General features: G+C 43.2%; 1 protein-coding gene across 2 annotated transcripts in view; it reads right to left on the bottom strand.

The window, feature by feature from the left end:
* Nucleotides 1–1,791: 1,791 nt before the first annotated feature.
* Nucleotides 1,792–17,633, bottom strand: part of MSRB3 (methionine sulfoxide reductase B3) — a 175,217-nt gene continuing 159,375 nt past the window's right edge. For both annotated transcript variants that reach the window (XM_040491498.1, XM_040491499.1), the window contains exons 6-7: nucleotides 13,177–13,274; nucleotides 1,792–4,314 (exon numbers count right to left, since the gene is read on the bottom strand). In XM_040491498.1, coding sequence (XP_040347432.1) covers nucleotides 4,147–4,314; nucleotides 13,177–13,274 — 266 coding nt within the window. In that variant the 3' untranslated portion in view covers nucleotides 1,792–4,146. The remainder of the gene's footprint in view (nucleotides 4,315–13,176; nucleotides 13,275–17,633) is intronic.

Raw genomic sequence — 17,633 nt, forward strand, 5'->3', positions numbered from 1 at the left:
CGGCTTCAACCCGCAAATGCAAACTGGGGTTCAGGTGTTGGCTGCGGACGAGGACACACTGGGGCTCCAGAACAAGACGAACGAGTGGGCGGCGAAGGACGAGAGCGGCTGACCGCCATGACGCTTTGGGAAAACCATTTGACCTCTCTCTATAGAAAGACAACCAGTGACGATAATACGAGGTGTGTTTGAGTCATCAAGAAATGCTTTTGAAATGAATACTGATTGCCTTTTTCTCACGAAGAGTCCCAGGGCAGTGGTTGTCAAACTTAGAACAAGCACCCTCATCACATGGAGGGCTTTGCTAAGACACAAACTGCGGAGGCTCCATTCCAGAACTGCTGTTGTGGTGAGTCTGGGGGAAGGCCTGAATATCTGTCTGCGTAGCAAGCTCCCGGGTCATGCCAGCGCTGCAGTCTGGGGAGCACTTTTGGAGAAGCACAGTTCTCAGGTCCGCTCCACGAAACTGCCGGCCTGTGAATTTTTAGGGTCCCGGGAATTGGCTGAAAACCAAGGTCTTCACCACCTCACCACCTCTGCAGAATCAACAGATCAACCAAACAAACCAAACAAGTTTAAAGGTTTCCACCACAAATACGACTATACTGAAACGCTTCTGTACAGATGACTTTGAAAGGTGATTTCATCTGTGAGCAGCGGGGAACTCCTAATGGGCTACCCCAGAGACCCATCCTTGACAACGGTGTCAGTTTCCCGGCAAAGTATTTAACAGAAGCCAAGGCATCAGCATGGCATCATTCCTACATTTTTATCCACGGAGTTACCATGATGGAACTCCCCAAAGTCCGTATCGTAAGCACGCGGGCTGCTAAAGATGGCTGAGGTGAAGGTTGGGTAATTCTGCAAACGTATCCCTTTCCTCCAATCTTTCCGACCCCTGCAGGCCTTTCCTGGGGCCTGGGGTATGGACAGTGGCACTCGACCCTGTGATGAGAGCCCCCTCGAGCAGAGGCCACATCAGATAAAAGGCCCTCTCTACAAACTACAGACGTATCAGCCGGTAGGAGGTCGACAGGGCGGTCTGGCAAACTCCAATGGATGGTCCATGTGTCCGGGCTACAATAAGAGGAGACTTCAGGAGTCAGAGAAGAAAACATTTTTATAAAGAAATTTTATTGCATAATTTCTGTATACAATAAACATAGGAAAAGGGTTTTTTAATGAAAATTTCATAACGTTTTTCAAAAGTTTTGAACCGTTTGGAGAAAAATCATTACAAAGCTATCTAAGACAAAAATACCTGACCTTCGGAACAAACGAGAATCCCTTTCATAATAGTCCGCGTTTGAAGCAGGGCATCTCAATTTCAATGAACATGGAGAGGCTTTTGAGTTGCTATGGCATTTGCAATAGGTATTTAAATGCATCTCAGAAGTGAAAAGTTTAAACGTGTAGAAATGTTCTCTAATACAAGATAGGCTGCTTTCTTCAGATCCATTCTGCACGACTGGACGGATGTACTTTTTACACACCAGCAGAAGCCCACGTCTCCTAATGGTAGAGCAAGAGCTGGAGTGCAGAGAGGGAAAGTCCCGTGCATTTCCTATGTTAAATGGCACAACTCTCACCGATCACATACACCTTGCCATATTGACTCAGTTCATCGCACTCCATATCCTGCAAAAATAAATCTAGTGCTCGACAGCTGACATTACTGCTCACTGACGTTTTAGTAATATATTTCTTTAACATAAGACAGAAATACACTGAAATTTTATACCACTTAAACTCAAAAGCAATCTGGAATTAAACCACATGCATATACCCCGCTTTTTTTTTTTTTTTTTTCCTTTTCCAGTGGATGCTGCATTTTTCTTCAAGTTGATGCTGGAAAATGTGGTAGAAGAAAAACCGGCTTTCCTTGAAACAAAGACAAAGGGTTAGAAAAGAAGGAGTTGTTGAGGGGGCAACGTTAGGCCCCATAATAAAAATGAAAGGACAATGAGAATTCAGAATCTCTGGGGGGAAGGGAAGAAGCTCCTCATCTTCCTTGTCTACCCAGATATGGTGGCTCGTGTCCAGCAGACCCTGGGGCAGGCTACCACGCACAGCTGGAGTGATGGGAGAGGGGCTGAGCGACCCAAAGGGTGGGTGTGCCCTGGGGCAGGGAAGTCTCAGGAGGCCCCCCGTCTTTAGCCGACCCCCATGGGATCCTCCAGTCTCTGGGAAAGGATGGGGCTCCCTCTGTGAGCTCAGGGCAGGCTGCCAGGATGGTCCAGGAGCTGAGGCTTCGGTGGTCTTGAATCTTACACCTCATTTCCAGAAAAATCCCAGGGCCCGAGGCGAATCGGCCAGGAGCTGGGAAAGGAAGAGCGTGACTTATCTGGAAGAGCGTAGGCTACGTGGAGCTGTGGCCCACGTGACGACACAGTCACCAGAGTATCAGGGCCTCCCCAGGACGTGGTGTAGACACATGGAAGAACGCGGACGTGACCCCACTGCCATTTTGATTTGTCACTTCCCATTTTAACTCGTCGTTTCTCATTGTAAAACTGTCAAGGGTCCCTCTTTCTTATTTTTGTCTTGGTGCTTACAAGGAAAGATGTCAGTTTTCATCAGCCTTCAAAGATTTACAGACTGCATTTCAGGATTCGCGGTCAAGGCTACAAACACAATATACACCAGTCATAAGCTGTACCTTCACACCTGGCTACGGCAATGTCATCTGAAAGCACCACCGTTCATACCTGTGGAAACCTAATTGTGCACAGCGCCCCCCACTCCACCAGGCTAAATGCTACACAGCAACTGAGCAGCGCTTCTCCGAGTGAAACCAGCCATATTGCTACAAAGAAAACTTTCTGGCTCTTGGCCCAACTGTTTCCATACCAATCAGCTAAGTCAACCTTCTCTCCACTTCTTTCCATTTCAAATGCTTGGGCTTCAGCCTTTGAGGCAATTAGAACCAGATCAGTTTAATTTTACAACACTGATCTTAACTGTACAGCAATATAGTGACTTTGCCCTGAGAGTGTCGGTTATCTTATAAATATTGTTAAGTCCCAGTTTACACATGAAGAGCGGGCATGGAGAGGCTAAACGGCTGGTCCCGTGTCACACAGCAGAGAAGTGTCAAGGGTGGGACTTGAGCTCCTGGTTCTTCCCGTTTTAACCCCTAGCCTCCTTCCAGAGGTCATGTGAACCTCTATGTGCCAGGTCCCCCCACTTTGGGCTCTGCTACTTGCAGTATCTCATCAGCTTTTCTGCTCAGCTCTGGGTATTTTAATACCCAGGACTTCCTCCTTGGTCCTCCCTGCTCCCTTCCTTCCGCTGCCCTGATGAAGTGTATTGTCCCCAGTATTTTCTTTTACACAGTGGAATTCACCCAAATGCCTTTCCAGCTGCAGCTGCCATTAGGTGCGGAGGCACGGACTTCTAAAAGGCAATGGCAGGTGTTCCTCTTTGTGGACTTTGGACAAAATGGGGCTCAGCATTTTACAGTTGTCTTACATTCCAATGTTTTCAATGGAAAATAAAATAAAATAAAGGCCTAACCGTGAGGTAATGTTTACTCTCTGCCACAACACTCGGCGCACCCCCTCGGATCTGGCAACAATTTAACATAAGGAAAGACTTTAGACCTTCACACCCCTTTAGTGAGAATAAACGACTATATAGCTCAAACTTTCCACAGAGCTGAGAAGTCTCACACGGCACCAGTCCGCCCTTATCTCAGGTGGGCCTGCACAAATGCCGCAGGGCCATGCGTCTAGAGGTCTGGGTGCCCGGCCCCCCGCTGCTGTGCCCTCTCTGCTGCACAGGGGATCTCGATCTTCACGTTAGAAGGCCAAGCGCCTTCCACCTCGTAAGCAAGGGTGGGGGAGGGAATCTCAAAAGAAGCTATGTGCTCAAAGAAAATAATGCCAAATGGTACTCAAGTGGCTTGTGAAGACGTTTCCCACAGCTATCTCCGTTCGCTGAAGTTATAAACAGTTCTGGATCTAGTCAATAGCAAAATACATTGATGGCCAGGGCCTCTGTTTAAGCAAAAGAAGAAAAATATCGATAGCACAAAACTGCCCTTCTATTTTTTGAAAAAATATATCTAAGACAATTCTGAGTATTTTTTTTTTTTTTTAACAAGCTGTGCATTAAGTACACTTGTTTCCATCGCTCCCCACTCCCCTACAGCTCCGCGTTGTCTGCCTGGGCTGGGCTGCCCGCCCCACGGCCTCCCTCGGCGCCGCGGCCGCTATCTGCAGGCGTGAACGACAAGGAAGCCGAATTTATGCAGTATCTTTTGCCGGTTGGACGAGGTCCGTCATCAAAAATGTGCCCAAGGTGAGCACCACACTGAAAGAGAAGAGCAAAACATTAAGGGAGAGCGCGCACAAAGCGGGCTTTGAGAGGAGCTCACGTTCAGCAGTTTAAATGGATGACCAGCCTGTAGAGAAACGATGGAAACCATCATGGATGATTTCTAATCCGCCTGTCAATAGCTGCAAAGATGGTTTCTGGCAGGCTTTGCACCACATGCTGAGAATAAAAAACACCAGAACTGTGCATATCAGAAATCATTTCGGAGCCACTGTATTTTTTGATCTGTGAAGTCTCTCAGCCAGCTGAAAAAGGACTGCAGTAATTTTATGAATTGAGTTGACCCTTGATCTCCCCTTGTAAGAAACATGGCAGAAGAAAATCCACCCCCCCCCCCAACTGGCATTACTTTTGGCTTTGGATGGGTGGGTTTCAGATATGCAGAAGTCCACTGTAAAAGATACTGTTTAACTGGCCATGACGGAGGTGATGTTTGCTTTCATGGGCAGTAAAACTTAACATCAGACAAGCACTGGATGTTCTTGGAACCCAGCAAAGCAATGGCAAGGCTCAACAGATTTATGTCATGGTCACCAGGACTGCAAGTATGGCAAATAGAAATGTCGCTAGCCCACACAATCGTTTTATTCTGGCTTCCAGTAGGTGGAGTGCCGCTGGCTTCTTTACCCACGTGAACTCTCTTACGTGGAGAGGGAATAAGCTCAAATCCATGCTACAGACTATCCAAAAAACCTGGGAAGGAGAAGAGGCCCAGAATCCAGATGGAAGGAGAAGGAGGGACGATTGGCTATCACAGTGTTTAACAGAAATCCAGCCCAGAGATAGCTTCTCCAGGAAGGCTGGCTCGGTGAATAGAGCCCTGCGCTAACCACTCCGATGCTGGGTACGGCTCCAGGTGACAACAGTGTTATGTCATACTTACCTATCCCACACCCTTTCTCAGCAGGGACAGGAGCGAGGGATATGGAGACGTCAGTGCATCATATTCAAACAGGCTATGAAAACACATCATCCATTATGTAACTAGGAAACTAAAACCCGGGGCAGATGACTTCCACTCATTCATTTAACAAATATTTATGGAGCACCTACTACCTGCCAGGTGCTGTCTCAGACACTGGAGATATGGGCAACAGTCCCTGGCCTCACGGAGCTTACTTTTTCTAGCGGGAGAGACAGGTAATAGGCAAAGAAATAAGCCAACTGTCAAGTGTGGTAGGTGGAAATAAATGCTAAGGAGAGGGGAAAAAAAGAGGCAGTGATATGAAGTGTTCACGGTTGGGGGCTGATGTTGCAGGCACGACGAGGTGGGGCTGCTTTCCTGGGGTAGTCTGGAATACTCTGGAGTAAGAAGCCAAAGGAAGTGAAGCAGTGGGTGTCTCGAGGAGCATTTCAAGCAGATGGCAGAGTCAAGATTTAGGGAAGAACGGGAGAGAAAAGGCCTATAAGGTGATCTATTAATTCCTCTCACTGTGCTTGTCTGGTGTGCACAATACTTATCAATTATAGGGAGAGAAAGTAGGAATTGACACGGGAGTTGGGCTAATGGACCAAATGGAGATGATGAGAGAGAAGTGAAGGACGGTGCTCGTTACAATGGAAAGAACTAGAATCTCAGTTTCTCTACTCAAAGTGCTACACTCAAATCTCCGGGGTTCTCTAGTTATTAATAAATAGCACAAATAGCAACTTTGACTATATGGCACTTCCATGTTAAAAGTGCATTCTTATTTTACTGCCAACATACTGTGTCAGCTTATTAAAGAACTAAAAATGAACCCTGAACTGATTTGATCTATTGCCTGGAAAATATGAAACAGGCCTAAAAAACAAATCTTGCACTATTTTACCACATTCTAGGCAGGTTTAGGTAATATCAAGGCTGACAGCTCAGATTGCTTTTCCTTTCTATAAACAATTGAGGCCAAACTTTCAGGCACCGGCAGCTAAGATGCACCAGTAAAAATCCATATGCTTACCCAATGGACGCAGGAAAACACCTATTTCGGCCTGCCAAAACAGTCAGCGTGCAGGCCAAGAGTAGGAACTGGTGCTCTCGGTGATCAGTATGTGTGCACAATTATTGCTCTCACACGCAGCTCTGGCACTTTGATCACTTGGCATCTGAGAGGCGGACTTTTCACATAAAAGCCTCCAATAGGTTTTCTGGTTTTGTTTCTTTTTTTTTTTTCAATGTTTTTATTTCTTTTTGGGACAGAGAGAGACAGAGCATGAACGGGGGAGGGGCAGAGAGAGAGGGAGACACAGAATCGGAAACAGGCTCCAGGCTCTGAGCCATCAGCCCAGAGCCCGACGTGGGGCTCGAACTCACGGACCGCGAGATCGTGACCTGGCTGAAGTCGGACGCTTAACCGACTGCGCCACCCAGGCGCCCCTCTGGTTTTGTTTCTTAATGAGAGAATACAGCTCTCTGGCAAAACAAATGATATTACCTTTATTAATCCTCTCTTGGGCATATTTAGAAAATGGTTCTGTTTACCTTACTCTAAAAATAAAGCACCGTAAGGATAGACTTGAAGCTATGCAGGAGTGTTTCTATGGTCTTCACTTCCCAAATCGTCTCGAAAAACTCCAAATTAGAGTAATTGAATCTACTGAAATGAGTTGGCCATTGGTCTGCAGTTTCCTTTGCTAAATCTGGAACCGGTGTTTTGGTTACACAGAAAGAGAAACACAGATTCTAGATGTCCTTAATCCAACATGAAGAGGGAGGGGGGTGAGGAAGAGAACTTACAGTTAGAAAAGAAAAAGGCAACAAAAATGGTTTGCGGACAACTCTATGGGTTGGGGAGGGGGTAGGGAAATCCTCAGAAGAGGTGGGAGTCCCCTAAACACCACAGTGATAGCTTCATCATGCTTGCCACAGGGTGTTCTGGAAGATTCACACCGGGCTCAGAAAACTGAGGGAGGAGCGGCATTTGCAAACATGGCCAGGTGGTCCTTTATACCTGCGCCACGACGTACCTGCCCGCCCCGATGCCTGCAAGGCTGCAGCGCCATTTGTCTGCAGGAAGCCTAACCACACAGCGCCATTTCTGCTTTCTCCCAGGTACACCCAGTCTCCCACAGAAGGGTATGAGCCGGTTTCTTGTAAAAGTGCCTGAGGCCCGAAGGTTCCTCCCTGAGGGGAGCGCACATGGAGCCCATTCTTTCCAGCTTCTACCCCTGGCCGAAGGCTGGGATGATGAATGGAAGTTGTCAGTGATGCATTGTTTCTTTAGCCGCCTTCGAGCTCTGCCTCCCCAGCCCCAGCCAACTGGCAATGTGTTGGGATCTCAGCACACCTGGTTGTAACTGAAACAAACTGGCTGCCCAATGAAGAAATCTGTGAGACCTGCTGTTAATGATTTATTTCAGGGTAAAATCTTTAGTGTGCATTTTGAAAGTTGTTTTAAAGTGGTTATGCATTTATTTTATAGGTAAAATACAAACTACAACTGAATATTCTAGCTCGTGTTCTGAAAAACACAGGAGATAATTGTTCAAAAGAAAACTTTCAAATTCCCAAAGGAATCCTTTATCACCTAAGCCTCCCACTCAGAAAAGCTGGCAACTAAAGAACCTGGGGAGAACTGAGGCAAAGGGGACCCCACCACACACACACACACACACACACACACACACACAAAGGGAACATCAAATTTAACATAATTCCTTAAAATCTAATCGCAACTCCCAATCGTGTGCATAAGAAACACAAATAGTGCATTCAACACAGTTACATATTTGCGCACTGATGTATTTCCAACTGTCCTAGAGGGTTTTCTCCTAGCTATTCCTAGGATGTTTTGGGCTTTATTATTGTCATTTTCTCTTAAGTGTTTGATCTACAAGATGAAGCCGTTTCAAAGCAGGGCTTTTACACTTGGGCACATGGGGCAGGATGAGAAGGAGAAAAGAGTTTAAGAAGAAAAGCAATTTACTTTGCCAGTAGTATCCTGTTTTCTCCCACCGTTATTGAAGACACTTGTGTGTAAGTAGGGCTCTTTTCCTCTGTGCTTGTGATATTAATCTTTTGCCAAGGAAATGATTGTGAAGTCACCAGTTTAGCATTATGATTTTACTGAAAGATCAAGAAAAAGAGAGATGGGCTGTGAGTCTGAAACCCTATTGTAACACATGGGTATCTTTAATCATCAGCAATATATGAGTTGTCATCTGCAAAAGATTAATAAGGCTTGGGGTTTTACCAAAAACTGTTTAACTTTTGAAAAATACTCTGTATTGGTGGATATTTACCTTTCTGTTGCTTTGGCTGCCTTAGAACAAATTAAGGATGATCGAAAACAAACTTAAGGGACTCTACCATAGATTCCAGCAGTAACAGCAGCAGTCATAAATGGACTCCAACGTAGGTAAACTCCAGGAATCTGATGGCTTCCTTAAAGATGATTACGAAAAGTTCGGTGATTTACTGGTCTCCCATTTGCTGCACATGTAGAATTTGGGTCTAAAGAAGGGAGAATTCCCCAAGTGTCACCAGGAGGGACTTACTCCTCTGCACTACAGCTTAAACCATGCAACTCTTACCTCTTTGCACTGAATTTAAACTCCTGACAAAGCACTGCTTAACAAGCTGGGGGTGGAGGACTAGGGAGAAACTGTCAAACAATTATTCATAGTAGTCAGTGAAACTGGGATAGACACAACATATTTTATCACTAGCTGAAAAATGTAAATTCAGTAACATTTTTAAGAATTCTTTGGGGCGCCTGGGTGGCTCAGTCGGTTAAGCATCCGACTTCGGCTCAGGTCACGATCTCACAGTCTGTGAGTTCGAGCCCCGTGTCGGGCTCTGGGCTGATGGCTCAGAGCCTGGAGCCTGCTTCCGATTCTGTGTCTCCTTCTCTCTCTGCCCCTCCCCCATTCATGTTCTGTCTCTCTCTGTCTCAAAAATAAATAAAAAACGTTTAAAAAATTTTTTTTAAAAAGAATTCTTTAAAACTGAAAATTTTCTGGGGCGCCTGGGTGGCGCAGTCGGTTAAGCGTCCGACTTCAGCCAGGTCACGATCTCGCGGTCCGTGAGTTCGAGCCCCCGTCGGGCTCTGGGCTGATGGCTCAGAGCCTGGAGCCTGTTTCCGATTCTGTGTCTCCCTCTCTCTCTGCCCCTCCCCTGTTCATGCTCTGTCTCTCTCTGTCCCAAAAATAAATAAACGTTGAAAAAAAATTTTTTTTAATAAAAAAAAAAAAACTGAAAATTTTCTGAAAATTGCCACAGCAAGGAAGAAGAGACACATGCCCACTAAAATGTGCAGATTTAAGATAAAGACCCTCTTCGAAAGAGACAACTAGAATATAACTCAGTAGGTAAAATAGTAAAAGAACACAAATATGATTGCAACAAAAATCAGAATGTAACCAGGCACTGTAAGCAGGAATCCTAACAGAAGGCACTGAAGAATCTCTAGCACCCTTGCTTGTTTTCTGCTCTGTTAACTTAAAGATCAGGCAGTGTGCTAGGTTTCTTACGGAGCAATTCTTTTAGAAGGACCTGACTGCAAGGTTTCTCTGAAAAGTATTGACAGCACTGAATCAATCTTAACTTTCCCAGTAAAATCTTACTAAGATATTATTACCAAAGAAGTCACGGGACACACGGAAAAACTATAGCGTGGTATAAAAAGTTATGGCTCCCAGCATGTTTACAATTCCTACCCATATATGTAAGGCCTAATTCACTGCATAGCAAGATCCATATCACAATTTTAAAAAACAAAAGAAAGAAGAAGAATCCTAAGTACCAAGGTTAGAATTAGGGGCCAATAAACCAAAAAAAAAAAAAAAAAAAAAAAAGCCATATTGCCCAGCAAGCAGGTTAAGCATACTGGTTTTGCCCATGGAATCTCAGTCCATTTGTATAACATGGCAGTAAGACAGTCTTCTTGTGAACCACATCAGTGAATTCAGTTCAGAGTAAGGACCAGCCATGTGAACTCAAAATGTAACAAGAATTTTAGAAAGAGGAGAAGCAAATCAGATAGGTTTCCTACACCACTTCCTCCAACAATGATGGGAAGAGTGTGAGTAGGGGGAAAGGCTATGTAAACCGAAAGAACAGAAAGTTTAAGAAAAGATAAACTGATAATGAAAACTAGTGGTAAGAATGAGAAACTAGGAAATAAAACACAAGTGGTTACTCTGGTATGGAAACCATTAAATCAGTTACTTTTTTCCAAGCCAAGATAAAAAGGATGAATGAGAAAATGGAAAAGAAAAATACTAAATAGAAAGGTAGAACAAAAAGAAAATAAATGTGTGAATGAAACACACATTAAAAGAAAGAAAGACACCCAGCACACTTGAATTCAGTGAGCTATTACTGCACTCGTGAGGCAGACATCTCCCACTCTGCCCACATGGAGAAGAATCTGGCAAACATATCATTCTTTAGTGCTGGAAGCCGATTATTTTCTCCATGAAACTTACTTCCCAAAGCATGTGGTTTTACACATGCCTTAATAGAACAAATTTCCCTCCCTCTTCCCTTTAAATTTAAGACTTTAAGAAAGAATCAAACATTTTCCAAATATGAGAAGTAAAAGGAGTGGGTAAAGAAGCCGAAAGGAATAGCTAGCTCAGTGTCAGTTCCTCACCCGCTAGGAAAGGACCCAAAGGTACAGCGACAGTCACCGACGCCTTTGACCGAAGGGCTGGGAGCTGGGCCTGGAGGGGCTTAATATTTTTTATTAATGTTGCCTGATTTGGGCGGTTTGTAGGTTTCATCTGTCTTTGGTCACTGTAGAACAGATACATAATGTTTTTTTCTTGACCAGTACTAATATTACCTCTGTGGTTGGCACAGAGAAAGGAGGAAGTTTTTCTAACTGTGAATTTTAAGAATTAGTCACAGAGACATTAGAGAATAGGGCATAAGGAAAGTTATTATCTTATGCCTCCCTTTTTCTGTGCCTTTTTTACTTGGTTTTCATGGGACTCAATGTTTGAAAGTGGGTTCTGAGGAAAAAGGAGAGTAGCAGTCACCTAACAGCCTTTAAGGTAGCTTAAAACAACAACAACAACAAGTGTTAAACAACAAGTTGTTAAACAACAAGTATTAAACCTCTTACAAGAGGTTTAATAAGTGCTACATATACCTAAGTTATACATGACTATATACCATCCTATCCAGTTCCTTTTTTGTCGAATATTTCGGAATCCTGGAGAAATAATCATAGTTAGTTTTTGTGGCCGTTATAAACACATCAATTAAAATTCAATTGAATTCAAAACTGAGTTGAATTAAACTAACTGCTGGAGATCACAGGATTTTTTTTTTTAATGTGACTCTTTCTGTCTGGCCTATCTATCTGTATACCTACCTCCCTGCCTGCCTGTCTAAGCACCATAGAGCTCTGGAGCTAGATGCCCAAATCTGAGTCTCAGTTCTGCCACTTAAATCTATGTAGATTTACACCAGCATAACTGCCCTCTTTGTGCCTCAGTTTTCTCAACTTCAAAGGTAAGAAAGAATAAGAGTATCTACTTCACAAGGTTATTGTGAGCATTAACCAGGGCAGCTTTTAAAAACGCCGATAGGCAGGCCTCACACAAGCCAACTAAACTAGAATCTCTGGGGGTGAGACCCAGGATCAGAAAGTTCCACTATCGCCCTCAGAGACTTATATCTTAGAAATAAGAGTGAGCTGAAAATATGACTTAGATAAAATATGAAGTCTGTTTTTCAAGGGAGAGAGTGGTCTTCACAGTTAGAAGACAGTAAACTTGCCAGCTTTATTTTTTTAAAAAAAGAAAGTACAAATTCATCAGATGGTTAAGTTCTAACCAGTCCCCCTCCCTGCTTGGTAGTAAATATGCCACCTACTCCCTAAAACCCTTGTGCTTGATGAAGGGGGTTAAAGGGCAGGTAGAAGAATGTCGAGGGAGGCCCACGTGGCAATCGCTTTGCTATTTCAGCTGCCTGATGGTGCCCCCTTTACCTCTGACATGCACAACTGACATCCCCCAACAAAATACTAGGTAGTACCAATGAATTTCAGTGCCACAATACTCAGACTTTACATTTCACTTATTTAAAGCGGACTATAACAGTACTTTCTACTCTAGAGAAGAACGGTCAGTTGCTTCTATTCTGTGTACAGACGGTCCTGGCTATGTCTCTGGGTTTAAATACAAAATACTCTATGAGTTCAAGTCCCTTGATTGTGAGAGATTAACTATTTTTGCCTCCTCAACACATGCTCGTTTTCTCCCTTAGAGCCAGTCCTAATCTGAGTAGAGAAGAGTGATAGGAACTAATTAGAACATCCTTGGGAAACGAAGAGAGGTCTATCTACTAAGGGAAGTAGAGAAGGCATGACCTTATCACGTATCCTCGCTCTGGCTTCTTACAGCCTACCACGGAACTTCCTCTTCCCACTGCCATTCCCCAACCTCCCACCTCTCACCCACACAGGGAAAGCCGTTTCTGGGGTCTTTACTGACCACGTTTGGATCATTACCATTAGAGGTATTACAACTGAATGGGTACACAGAACTGCAGAGAGAGGGCTATTACCTAACATCAGATTATATAAAGCCACATAGTGAAATCTTCATATGCCCTAAGAATAGCCCATTTCCCAGTGCACTGAGTCAACTGAAGACAATTTTCCCTACCAATGTTTTGGGGTTTTTTTAAATAGTGTTGAAGCCAATGACTGGCATTTAACTGGACTTGCTAAACACCTGAAGACCGAGATATCATTAAGACGTTGTAGAGACTTCATTGCGCTCCTCTGTCGGTGTTGTGATCGGTCACTTGGCCTCAGTTGCTATATTTAGCACAACCAGGGGTCCTGAAAGTGTTTTCAGTGCAGAGTGGACAGCATACTGGCTTTTCAGGTGGGGTTAACTGACCTGAGAGCAGCTTGTTTCCACCCTGTGCATCCCGTAGGAAAAGTCATCCGTGAACGTGATTGCGTCAGAACTGATCACATCGTGGAAGGAAGGCCAACCTGCGGCAGAGCAGCACGAGAGCAAAACAGAGAGGAGAGATACACAGCCTTGGGTGAGAATACAGTTTTAAAGAATTACTGTGCAAAAAAAGACAATCTTTAGTATATGAATCATGCTGAACTTTTTCAACCTGAAAAAAAAAAAAGTCAAAAGCTGAAGGATAACGTATTTCATAAGAGTGCAACTATTTTTTAAGAATAACCTTTTCCTCACATTCAGATTACAGTTGCATTGGGATTTTAGGTTTCAAGAAGCATTCTTAGCCCATCCAGTAGTTTTTTAGAGCATTCCTGAATTTGTAAAGCTGTCTCTTGCCACTTTGTCTTGTCTCTTCTTCAGAGTCACTGGGCACTCATGATGGGTCTTACGGTGTGACATTTTCCAAAACACAATCCAACTGTTCTGGCTGTTAACTTTTGGACTATTCCATGCCTTTTTAGGAAGCATGCTTTTTTAGTGCTTAGTTTGTATGGTTAAAATATTTACAAAATGGTATTCCACAGTTTCCATCTTTATCTAATTTCTTGGGACAGAGGTATCTGGAAATCACAGCTTCTACCTATTTTATGGGCAAGAGGCTTGCTCACTTCCTAGAAAAAAGTCAGAGAGCAGTGTTCTTCAGGCATCTCTAGGGTGCATCTTCTCTCAAATAGCATCTCGTTCCAATTTTCATTTATTCTCATGATTTTTAAAATATGTACACTGCTTTAAGAAACTCAGTGATAAGGGCCTTAAGATTGTACAAATGTTTATGAGTGTACAGTCAGGATTTTTATGTCCAGTACCTATAGGCCTGTTTTTACATATTTCCAGAAAATTTGTCTGGAGTTACTGAGCTGAAGCCCAAAATGATGGAAGAGGTGCGATGTTGCTGAACTGCTGGTACATTTTTTTTTTCTCTTTCAGAAGCCAAATTTATTCCTGCAGAAAGGAGGAGGCCCTTTAAAAACACGGTGCTTTGTGTTAATACACCAACTGAACGAAAACAGAATGCAGACTTCAACAATATGATTTCCGGTTTCAAACAAAACAAATTAGCTCAGGCCAAGTTTTTATAAGAAGCTCCCTGCAAGCTCCCCATCCCCCACCATGCAACAGTACAGCTTTCACAGGTGGTGCTGGGTTTAACAGCACCAACACTTTCCAATTCCGTGATCTGAGTTCAAGATCGCTACAAATCACCAGAAAAACCTCAGCTTTCCAGATATGATAGCACTCCTCAGAAAGCCATTATGCCAAGACACATCAGTATTCTCAGGACAACTTTTTCTTCCTGTTCTCTAAATTCTAAAGAGAATCTCAACTTACTCTAGGCTATGGGTTTTGGTTTATAATGACTACTGGACACCTTTAAGTCTTCTTCTTGTTCAATGGCAGAGGTGCCAATAGCTAGCAACGAGAGGTTTAAAGGCGGTGTTTGAAGACATTGGGAAATAACTTAGCTGTGAAAAGAAAGAAGAGAACATTCTATGTTTTTTAACCTCCCAGGCTACATACCACTCATTCGACCGCAGTTTTATGGCAACTAATATCGTGGAGGGACATACTTGATTCAATGGGAAACAGACAAAGAGTTAGCAATGTTGTCGTCGTCGCGAATTTACCATAAAGCTACCCCCAATACGCATGCATTTTCCTATTTCTAGGATTCAAAATAGGTCTGGAGAAATGTACATAAAATATATACACTTCCGCCTCCCAAGTTACCTCTTCAGTTTTTAAAATGTTTATTCAATTTTGAGAGAGAGAGAGAGAGCACACCAGCAGGGCAGGGGCAGAGAGAGGGGGAGACAGAGGATCTGAAGCGGGCTCTGTGCTGACAGCAGAGAGTCCGACGTGGGGCTCGAACTCACAAACTGTGAGATCATGACCTGAGCCGAAGTTGGACGCTTAACTGACTGAGCTATCCAGGTGCCCCGCCTCTTCATCTTATACGCGCTTATCTTCTTCTACTGATCATACTGGATTTTTGCCGTATTTGTTTTCATGCTTTCCTCTCTGACTAGGTGGTGAACACTTAGAAGGCAGAGTCTGTACAAATAAGAAAATGGGGTGAATATTTATGGTACATTACAGAGTCCCACAGAAGACAGAAAATATAATCACATTCCTTTTTTTACAGGCTAGATTAAGAAATAAGAATGCTGTTTTTTCAGTGGAGTAAACAACTTGGCTCAAACATCATAATTAAGCCTCTCTTTACAGGTAGAGGGAGCTTATTCTTTATTTAGGATGGTAAATCCATGAAGATCATCTGGGTCACTGGCTTAAACAGAAGTTTTTGTGGGGAGAGGCGGGAGAGGGAGCAGAAGGACACGGGACTTGCCGAGAGTGGCAGGGGCCAAAGCTAGAATCTGTGTATTCTGACTCTGGTCCAGGGTTCTCTTCTCATGTTCCACTTTCTTCATCCACAAAAGGCCAAGACATCATTCACTTCAATACTCCAACAGGAAGGAGGCTGCAGGTTTTAAGACTGGATGGTAGTTACGTTGTGCCACTCAGGAGCTTCTAGGTTGAAGTGGATAATGAATGCACCCTACACAACACCGATTCTGTCACTAACAACCAAACTGTTCCAAGAGAAAGTCCAAGAATAATGACATAAATGTGTAACCTAGTTTGGGACATGGGTAACTTTTTATTCATTTATCTAAAACAACTGCAAATACTTAGAAGCTCACTTTATGTAATAATATTGAGAAAGCTGTCGATCCTATTTGGGGTTTCTTAATTCTAATTCTTTCCAAACAACTGTGAATCATTGCCTATTAAAATTTTGGAGAGGGAAAGGAACTGCTTTTGAATGAATGAGCTATTAAACCACACAGCTATACATTTTGTCTCCATGAATTAAATATTTATAGAATTTTCCAGAAAACCGTATTCAAGATTAGACAAGGATGAGGTATAGCGACACAGGGTAGAGGCTCTCAAAAGATTTCAGTGTTTCTGGGAAAACTGTTGACACCTGAATAGTGTACGAATTATTTCTCATGCATTGTCTAAACATCAGAAGAGACATTAAAAAAAAACAAACAAAAAAAATTTTTTTTCAAAACTCCCCAAAATTCAGTGTCTCTTTGCGCTGTAGAAGACATGCAGTTTTCAAGATGGAACGTTTGATACGTCATTCAAATCTTCATTAGTGGAGACTGACAAGGGCAACTATGTTGAAGACTATAAATAACCCAGTGTGGCGGAACACATTTCAAAAGAGAATCATGGCCAAGTTCATTAAGGTCAACACAGGAGAACACTGAATTCTTTCGCTAGGTCTCCCAGAAAAAGTGGAGCTCTACGGAAGGAGAATCCATCAGAAAAGTAAGTCCTTATTGACAATCAAACTAAGAAGGACCTTTACCCAAGAATAAATTGTCTCATGGCAGAGAAGCCACAGAGATGACAGCACTTTGAAAGCGGAATCCCCTCATCATGTGAAAGTATTTAAAGGAGGAACTCTTCACTGCTGCAAAAATCCTCAAAGGAAACCCTGCCCCCACTCCTAATAATAAGGAAAGTGCTTCAAAGGGTGATAGGCAAGACTGAAGCAATCTGGGTCTTGTTGAGAAAATTATCTTGAGCAAAAGGGGGAGGGGGGTGTGTTTATGTCAGTTTTGACATTAAAGAAAGATCATCCATTCTCCTTTCTCTAGGATTTCCCTTTTGGTCTTCTCATCTAACAAAACATTATTTGTTTTGGATGCATTCCATGCACTTTTTACAAGAACAGTCATTTGAAAACCTGTATAAACAGTTGGTTCGCCCCACCCCCAATACATCCCTTTGTTTCTATTCGATGAGGTTGGATTCGGGTGTATTATCATTTTATTTCTAAAAGTATACACTGTACTTTTTAGATATTAGCCTGTTATCACCAGGAACGTCCTCTATTCAATAAATAGATTCTCCCCTCAAAGACTTCTCGCCTCCAGACAGCATACAGATACAAGTACCACAACTAAATCAGCCAAGGCGGTCTGTAGGCAGTCCTGCTTCAGTTGACCCAGCCAGCAGGCCACATTAATCTGCAGACATAACTTCACAGTACTGGCATAATAGGAAGCAAATCCAGGATATGTTCATTTACATCTCAAATAGAAGAGCAAGGGATTCAGTTTAATGGAAGATCCTTGGGGCTTGCTACCATCTACATTAGAATGGATTTTTTTTTTTTTTTTTTTTTTTTTTTTTTGAGACTGCAGTAAAAAGAAGTTTTCCTTCGGACTCAGAATGTGGCTCACCGAAGCTGCTCAGAGTCTACTTGAACCCATCCCTGAATAGTGACATAGCTTTCCACAGTGGTGTTCTACTGACGAGTTGTGTTTTGTTCTAACTGCCTCCTGAGAAAAGCTTTCTCA

The sequence above is a fragment of the Herpailurus yagouaroundi genome, unplaced genomic scaffold (genome assembly GCF_014898765.1).
Source record: "Herpailurus yagouaroundi ecotype Mexico unplaced genomic scaffold, PumYag 182, whole genome shotgun sequence".
Lineage (NCBI taxonomy): Eukaryota > Metazoa > Chordata > Mammalia > Carnivora > Felidae > Herpailurus > Herpailurus yagouaroundi.